The 10000-nt window shown below is 36.9% G+C and overlaps 1 protein-coding gene across 1 annotated transcript in view; it reads left to right on the plus strand.

The window, feature by feature from the left end:
* The window catches only part of ldb2a (LIM domain binding 2a), an 80507-nt gene that overhangs the window by 41722 nt on the left and 28785 nt on the right, over window positions 1–10000 (plus strand). The window contains exon 3 of the mRNA XM_079673400.1: window positions 7612–7675. Within this exon, the coding sequence (XP_079529526.1) occupies window positions 7612–7675 (64 nt within the window). The remainder of the gene's footprint in view (window positions 1–7611; window positions 7676–10000) is intronic.

Genomic DNA, 10000 nt, shown 5'->3' on the forward strand with positions numbered 1-10000 from the left:
TTTTTAGACATCGTGGCTGTCAGGAATAACAGCACTGTAGTCACGGAGTTAATTGCTGGGATCTGGGAGGCTTAAAAAACACACCGTTATATAGACGATCGTGTACTTTAGTTTATTTGTCATGAACTAGAAGAAGGCCATCTAGTCAAACACAACATACAGGTCAAGGATAAAACAATAAAGATTCATTGCTAATGTGATCCTTAGGCTATAAGCACAACACATCCAGCATACTTAATAATAGGTTAATATAACATATAATAATTGATTCATATCTTTTTTCAGGTTTTTTTGGGATAAAATGAAGGAGAAATATTACTTAAAACATAATTTTGAAGGAGGACTATTACTTAAACATAATTGATAATTCTGCTTCAATTCAATTCAATTCAAAACCTTTATTTATTCAGGTGTAAACCCATTGAGATCATTGAGCTCTTTTTCAATGGTGACCCTGCTGCAAGTAGGTTCCAACATGAATACAAACATGACAGAAAAACAAAGAGGACATCATATGGCATATTTACATTGACTACAGTTTGTATAGCTAGTAGCATTTACAGATACCAACAGTTTCCGATTGGATAGCATCTATCCTTGCTTTAAAAACATGTAATGCATGCTTCTGTGCAATGAGGCGTTATTAGTAAGATGTGAGGTGTGCAAACATTTGGTCTTACCCCAACCTAAAGTAGTTAACATCTGTGGTTAGTTTTACAACAGCATACTCCTTCATGTAGATTTCTCAACATCTTTCCTTGTCTTGCTCTACGCATTTGGAGAACCCATGTTTCCATAAAGCATTAAACAATGACAACCATCAATCTGTCATTTAACCAATCTGAACAAGAATGATCCTTTTTAGTATGTATGCTGCGTGTATTTGTTGTCTTGTGTTTTATGTATAATGACATTCACACGATTCTATTCTTACGCACAAAACAGGTTTCTTAGCAGTTCTAAGATATGACAAAACATTTTTACTGTAATGAAATGAAAAAAAGATTTTTACAAATTACAAATCATCATTAATAGTTTTGATTAGAAACCATTCATTAACATACCGAACTCTTTAGTTTGAGCACTACTACACTGAACACAAATATAAACACAACACTTTTGTTTTTGCTCCCATTTTTCATGAGATGAACTCAAAGATCTAAAACATTTTCTACATACACAAAATAACAATTTCTCTCAAAATATTGTTCACAAATCTCTGAAAAATCTGTGATAGTGAGCACTTCTCCTTTGCCGAGATAATCCATCCCACCTCACAGGTGTGGCATATCAAGATGCTGATTAGACAGCATGATTATTGCACAGGTGTGCCTTAGGCTGGCCACAATAAAAGGCCACTCTGAAACATGTATTTTTTGCTTTATTGGGGGGGTCTAGGGGGGTCCGAAAAGCAGTCAGTATCTGGTGTGAGGGTTAGGGTTAGGGTTAGGGTAATGTTGTGAATCGAGTGGCCTGTGTTCATCGTCCATAACATACGCCTGCCCATACCATAACCCCACCACCACCATGGGCCACTCGATTCACAACATTACCCTAACCCTAACCCTAACCCTAACCCTAATGTTTTAGATCTTTGAGTTCATCTCATGAAAAATGGGAGCAAAAACAAAAGTGTTGCGTTTATATTTTTGTTCAGTGTATGTGTTTATATAAGAACATGAACACATATATTCAGTTTAATTTGATCTAAAACCTAAAAAGGCTGAGAGTCTTAATCCTTGAGAGGCTGGAAACAGCATTTCTTTGCGTGTTTAGCTTAAAAAAACACCTCTTTGATTTCAACAATAGTTGGCAATGAGGTTAACGTCTGTCAACTAATCAATGCAGTTGAACGTATATTCAGTGGTAGAATCTAATAAAGGATGTTTTAATTCAATTAAGTACTATTTAGACGTACTTGTACTTTAACTGAGTATTTTCATCTTGTGCTAGTCTATGTTCCAACACATTTTGGAAGCTAATGGTGTACATTTCACTCCACCAAAATGTAATGACAGCTTTATTTTAGTATAAGCTGTTTTACCAGTCATTGTAATCAGAATCAGAAACAGGTTTATTACCAGGTAGGGTGACTTGATGTCATGGTGCATACATAACAGTAAAACAAAAATGTAAAACACATATAGAGAACTAGAAAAATATTCATTAAACAAATAGTAAATTAAAGCAGTATTTACGTAGAAATAGAATGGAATAAAATATGGAATAAAAATCGGCAGTAATAAAAAAAAAAGAAAACATATTATTCTACATTGTGTGCATTCGTGTAATGCATAGAGTCTATGATGTGAAACAGTTGAAGCTGTGAATTCAAAGGAGCTCAGCACAGTCTCATGAGTTAAACCTTTCACGCTTTATTTGAGTATAAGCATTATTTTATACATCAAATATAGGCTTTACCAGTCAATGTAATGGTTAAAAAGCAATGCGTTCAAGGAGCTCAGCACAGTCTCATCACAGCTCCCTCCTGGGCTCACCTGTGTGCTGCCGGCTAACGAATGGGCGGAATTAACAGAGTTAGCGTGGCGCTGAGATTAGCTGCTGCTACCCGGGCGCTGGTGTACAATGTGTGCGTTTCTCTCAGGGCGGCGAGGTGTTGACAAGGTGACACAGGGTGCCAATTTGGGCCAGAAGCCGCCAACCTCCCAGCACTTCCATTCACTACCCAGCAGGCTTTGCTCTCCCCGGCCGGTGTGTGTTAGCTCTGAGGGCACGGCCCTTGTTACCTGGTGCCCAGTTGGGGGTTTCTTCACGCTGGGAGGCGAGCAAAGAGCAAAAGGAGAGTTGGTGACACGGTGATCTCAGCTCAAGTGAATGTAATTCCCAGAGTGGAGAAATTGACCAGTGGATGTGTTATCAGTAGTGTGCTTTACTGGTCTCTGGATTGTAGTTTCCTAAATATTTCTTGCATGTATGAATCGAGGAATATAAATCACATGTATGGTCAAATCGCAGCTCTTTATGTTAATGTCCTTATTAATGATGTATGTCTGTGCATGTGTGTATAACTGGCCTGTGTATTGTATTTGATGTAGTTCTTAAAATAACAGCAGAAGGAAAATGTAACTGATAATTTAATCTTCTTCTTCTTAGTCTCCTTTTAAAATACTAGTCAAACCCTAATCGCTAGCTACTTACACATCATAGAAGCAACTGAATAAATACCGTACCTTAACATTACAGTGTAGGTTATTATAGTTTGATTGATATTACCTTTACAGCATTACTGAATGTAAATAGAATCAGAGTAAAGGCTCGACAAGCTGCTGACATTCCTTTTAAAAACTGCAAAATTAATTTCCGACCCCCTGTAACTTTAAGTAGAACAAAGCTTCATGTTGTTTTATACCCACTGTCACCAGGCTGTATTGTTATGATCATGTTAAGAGAGGAGTCCTTGACTGAGTAACGGTCTCTCTTTTCCTTTCATTATTCAATTATTTTGTGTTGCCTTCTCCCTATTTTTGTTATCATCTCATGGTTTGATTTCATTTTAACTACAATGCCATGCATTTGTCTTGTTTTGTGATTGAATTTAGAATAATAACTGAATTGGTCTTCTTGTATTGTTTGTTTTGTTCCTTATGAAGGTCTATAAGCATGAAGTAGCTGCTGTTTCTTATTCATCTGTACAGACAGGAGTTCATCACTTTTATATTTGATTTGATTTGCATATTTCTGACGGATGTGCTTTTGATTAGTGCACTACTGTTTATTTTAAGAAGAAACATTGAGAGACATAGAGAGGTCTTAATACCCAATCAATCTAACAAACTAGTGATGCTGAAGGTTACTGTATGCACCATAATGACAAGCTCAATAGCATAAAATATATCCTGCTGTATCCAATGACACCGTATTTATCCTAAAAAAAGGATTTGCTTCATTTAAAAGTTCATTTGAGCTCCTGATTTAGCAGCACTGTTTTGCATTGATTGCCCTGTGGAGGGAAAGTGTTCGATAACAGCATCAACACTCCTCTTGATAAGTTTGCTCGAACTCAACAGAGGCTGCAACTAAGAGGTTATTTTCATTATTGATTAATGTATCAATCCTTTAGTCTGTAAAATGTCAGAAAGTATATAAAAAACAACGGTTCCCAAATTGCTTGTTTTGTCCGAAATCAGACGATATTTAGATAACTATCATAGAAATCTAAGACACTCACACAAATATTCACATGTGAGGAGCTGAAACCATTGATTGGTCCTTAAAAAAACAAGTAATAGTTAGCAAAATGGCGTCTGATTACATTTATGGTGACTAATTGATTATTCGACTAATCTCATAAGCTCTGAACTCAACATATCGACGGTAACACACTCTGGTTATTTGCCTATTTACCATAAATGTGCTATAATCTTCCAGTCAGTGATACTGAAGGTGCTGTTGAGGTGCAGACACGTAAAGCCTGTCAGTCGCTATAATTGAGCATATTTAGTCAACTTCGATCCTATTCATATTCAGCAGAAGCGGTTATGAGCGCTCATAATAATCGATTTAATGACCTTCAGCTCCTCTCTTGTTAATAGATTGTCATGTTTGGTACAGTATTGAACAGTGTCTCCGCAGCAGGACGCTGTTATTCTTTCGCTGCTCGTTTGAGAAGGAGATCCCCTGATCTCAGCCCCGTTGTGTGGAAGATTTATGACCCTGCTCTTAAATCAATGGGGACTCTCTGTGAGGGGCTTTACCGTTTAATGGACCACTTTTTTAAATCAGGCGGATTTTCCTCTTTTTAGTTTTCATAAGGGAACACTATTAAGCTAAAAAAAAAAAAAAAAATTCTCTCTCTTTATGCAGAAATAAATAGCTTTATGTGATTTAAGTCTGGATACAGGCTGCTTCGGTTGCATTTGTGGTTACTCTGCACCAGTGCCACTTTGACAAATTCCTGCACATTTCATGCACTTGGCAATTAAAGTGATTTTTATTCTGGTTTAGTTTCAGCTGGTTTTCCCATTTATTAACCGGTTACAGAGAAGCAGAAAGCATGCAGAGAGAAATAAGAGCAATAGTGGAGGCAATACTTAAGACACAGTTGGCACTATAGAAAAATAAATCAATAGTGCAGCTTTGTTTCTCTGTAGGCTACAGCACCTGAAAGCATCTGCAGACATTGGCTGACTAGCAAACACAATTCAACTTACTTCAATGCCGGTGGCTAAAAATCATACATCTTCAAAAAGTACACTTTCAGGGTTTAAAGAAGCACTTATTTCTTCATACATTTCTAACTAGTTGGTCTTTTAATAAGTGTTGGCAGCCCAAAGGGCATTAAACCCATCCACTCCCATAATGACCACGATGCCTTTCATTTCAAAGGAAGGAAAGAAAAACACCAAAGTCAGAGTTTTTTTTTTTCACACCTTTCAACAGCAATTTGAGTACAAGTGGATTAATTATTATATTCCTTTTTATAATTCACTATGGGCTGAAGAACCCGGGGCTTAAGTGTTTATTATGTTGGACTCAAAACTTCAAAACTATGCATATATGATTGTTAAACAAACATACTGTAAGTTTTCTTCATTTTACTAAAAGAAAAAGGATAAGCACTTAGCCTTCTGATGAAAGAAAGTTCATGTTAGTCATTATACAACTTAGTATCTCATTAGTATACCAAAACAATGACTTAGTATCTCATTAGTATTCCAAAACAATGACTTAGTATCTCATTAGTATTCCAAAACAATGACTTAGTATCTCAAAATGATGATGCAGTTTTTAAAATAATTACATAGTATCTTAAAATAATGACTAAGTATATCAGAATAATGAGGTAGTATCTCCAAGTTATCACATAGTATCTCAAAACAATGACTGAAATATTGAGTTAGGATCTCAAAGTAATGAGGTAGTTTTTGAAATAATGAGGTATTTTGACTTTTTGACAAGTAATGACTTAGTACCTTAAAAAAATGATGTATTTTTAAAGATTATGACATAGTACAGTATCTTAATATAATGACTAAGTATATCAGAATAATGACTTAGTATCTCCAAGTTATCACATAGTATCTCAAAACATTGACTTGGGATCTCTAAATAATGAGGTAGTTTTTGATATAATGAGGTATTTTTGTTAATAATGACTTAGTATACCCAAGTAGTGACGTAGTACCTTAACAAAAGATGTAGTTTTAAAAATAATGACATAGTATCTTAAAATAATGACTTAGTATATCCAATTGTTTTTGCTTTTCTTTCTTAATCTTAATGTTCATATTTGTCTTGAATCAACAAATCACACTTAGATGTCTGGAGAACATACGTTTTTAAAGTTGTGTTGTGGTTTCATGACGTCATTTCGCATCCTGCCTTTCTCTCTGATCAGCTGGTGGACAAACTGCTGTTGGACTGAGACTAAAATATGAACAAAATAACATAAAGACTATTTTCAGCCTCCATTAAACACCAAGGATTATTTTTCAAACATTGTTTGAGTCTAATCCACACTTATCTAGCTTAGACAAACCACATTATCCGACCATGCAGATGCCAGATGTGTTTGCACCAAAAAAAACACTCGGTGAAGTGTTGATTTCCAACATGCAATACAACTAGTTTCAGAAGAAGGGAAAACACTTGAAGTAAAGTCAAGACTCTCTCCACCAGAACATGGAAAAAACAAGAAATGAATCAAACACAGCAAGGAAGAATACTTTCAAATATTCACATTACAATACAATATAAGTAAATCATGTGAATCCAGCTGTGCAACTGTTGTAGCCATGATGTGAATAAAGATATGAGCACAACTAATACAATCTATTAATATAATGTATTAGAGCAGTGCTTCTCAAACTTTTTTCAGTAATGTACCCCCTTTGAAACATTTTCTCAGCCAAGTACCCCCTGACCGACCCAGAACATTTTTGATCGAAAAAGCCTACACAAATAATTCCAATATAGTGATGTTCCCTCAGTGTGTGAGGTATTAACTCCTTCATGCATGCATTACAAGTTTTTCAACTGAAGTAATATCTGTTTAACAAGCCAATGAACAAAATGATATATTAAGCAAAACTATCAAATACAATGCACACATTTGACATGTGTATATGAGGACCCCCTTGACTGTTCTAGGAATATTTTATATAAAATTGTGTTTTCTATTTAACTTATTGTACTAAGATTATTTTTGTAATCATGCATGGTATTTTTTTAATTAACTTTTTTTCCTTTTTTTTCAATCTCACGTACCCCCTGCAGTACCCCAACGTACCCCTAGGGGTCCGCGTACCCCCATTTGAGAATCACTGTATTAAAGTACACAAAGTGTTATATAAATACGATCTTTAAAAGTAGATGATGTAGTAATAATACGTTATTCAAGCCATTTTACTTGACTGTACAGTGTTGAATACAGTATGTTATTGCTAGATTTGTTTCCCATGGTAATCACAAACATACATGGGGCTAAGCCTGTGAGCTAGTTCAGGCAGTCAACTCGAGCACTTATGCTGCATTCATACATAACGCCCCTTGCCACTCTACAACCGACCCAACAGAGTCTCCTTAATATTCCGCTCTATTTAACCTGCCAGATATCTCTCCATGCTTTGCTTGCTGCTGTTATCGCTGCAGCTACTTCTACATCGCTGCTGCTCGCTGCCCCACCACCCCAGCTTCCACCTGTATGCTCGGGGGGGTTAGTTATTTGATCATCACTAATCGTGCTATGTATATCTATGGAGTGATGAGGCCCGAGCCTAGTCGCCAAACTCAACTATATGCTGCTTCTAAAACACATGTTAAAGAAGCACGTGAGTTGTCTGACTGAAATGTATATATTCAAGGAGGAGGGACGGTGTAGTGACAATAGTCGTGTGCAAACTACATGTGTAATTACGTCTATCAAAAGTTGCTGTTGTTCTTTAAAAAGCTGTAACTAGTGACGATAAATCAAGTGTCGGAGAGTAGTGAAAAATATGTATCTACGTTGGTTAGGTTCAAGGGGATTTCTTTAAATGTCTCTTCAGTCCAAAATATATTTATTTCAGTCTTATAAAAACAGAGAAAAGCTGAAATTCTCGATTATTGCGAGGCTAAAAACGGCATTTTCTGTTGTTTTGTTTGCAGCTTAATAACTTTAACTAATACGCAATGTTCAATATAGTTACTTGTTTATCGACGTATGGATACGGTAAGTCCACTAATTGTTGCAGCTTTAATTCTTCAAACATTTTAAACACTCAGCTTAAAATTAGTCGTCAGAATATGGAACAAAACTGTCTTTATGTTTACTTTTTTATAATCTCTGCTCTGCACAAAGAGTGAGAACGTTACACTGGATCCACATTTCAGTCGGGAGCTCAGGGTTTTTTGTAGCCTCTATTTATATATATTAGTGTGTGTTTATGTGTGTGTGTGTGTGTGTGTGTGTGTGTGTGTGTGTGTGTGTGTGTGTGTGTGTGTGTGTGTGTGTGTGTGTGTGTGTGTGTGTGTGTGTGTGTGTGTGTGTGTGTGTGTGTGTGTGTGTGTGTGTGTGTGTGTGTGTGTGTGTGTGTGTGTGTGTGTGTGTGTGTGTGTGTGTGTGTGTGTGTTGGAGTTAGCACTGTAGCACGTGATCAGGAGGGGAAGGTTGTGGGGAAAGAGGGTGAGGAGGAGTGTATGGGGGGGGGGGGGGGGTTGTTGGGGGTGCAATATGGCCGCTAGCCTCTTTCTTGCTGATCCTCAGGAGACCATCTGCGCTGGGGGCATTGATTAGAGTGTGTCTGGTGGGATTACATCTTTGCGGTTGCCATGCCAACTAATCAGCTGATATTTTTTTTCTACCCCCCTCTTCTCGCCGTCTCTCTCCTCTCTCTCGCTGGTTGTCACAGCAACGGAATATGGGAGAAGCGTAAGGGCCCTGAATTCAGCTAAAGGGGCGAATTTTTTTTTTTTTTTTTTCTCTCTGTCTCTCTCCCTCTCTGTCTCTCTGTCTCTCTGTCTCTCCATTCCTAATTGGCAAGTCTCTCTGACCTGCCAAGTTCTTTTGTCTCTGGTGTAAACACACCCCTCTCCAGATTACATTTATTTTTCACATTTTTAGAAATAGCTGGATGGTTTGTGAGAGGCCCAAGGACAGATGCTCTGAATGAGGCAAGCGAGCAGGAGTAAATATTGGGAGCATAATAGCTCGACAGAGTCCTTGAACAATTACCAAAAACAGAGACGAAAAAACCCTTCCATAATTCTTTTTTATCAAAATCACACCCGACCAACAAACACTGATTCCTTCTTTCATCTAAATCCAAATCAGCGGACGGCAGCTCGTTATACTTTAGGAAGTGATGTAAAGTAGAACATGTAAAGTAACTGTTGGATGGATTTATGTTATTTAATGTTAAATATGTATTATCTTGCAGTTTTCGTTTATATTAAATTAATTGTTATTCAAAAATTAACTTATTTACTAATTCACAGTAACTCTGTATGCTTTATTTTGAAAGCTATTATCGGCACCGGCTGATTTTGTCACCTTGTGATTATGTATATATTGGACACAGGCTGTGGTGGGATTGGCGCACCAGCATATGTTTTTTTTTTACCAGGCTGCACAACAGGAAATATAACAGGTTTAACCATTGTTCGGTATAATATTGGATAATCCCAAATAAACACACCAAACAACGTTCTTGCCTGGACATTGGATCATTTCCCCCTGCGTAAGATTTGCTTACTGGTGCCCCAGCGACAGTTTTATTATGATTCAACTTCCTGTTATATTCCTTTAAAGGTCACCTATTATGCAAAATCTTCTTCTTCATGTCTCTTCTACATCAACATGTGTCCCCTCTTCTTCATGTCTCTTTTACATCAACATGTGTCCCCTCTTCTGCATGTCTCTTCTACATCAACATGTGTCCCCTCTGTGGAAAGAGATTCTGAAAGTTTCAGGACAAAATCTTCTCTTTCTTTTTGTCCTGATCCATTTCTATAAAATCCTGTCTGAAAATGAGCTGATCAGATTTTGGCCACTTTATGATGT

This window comes from Notothenia rossii, assembly GCF_949606895.1.
Source record: "Notothenia rossii genome assembly, chromosome: 3".
Taxonomy (NCBI): domain Eukaryota; kingdom Metazoa; phylum Chordata; class Actinopteri; order Perciformes; family Nototheniidae; genus Notothenia; species Notothenia rossii.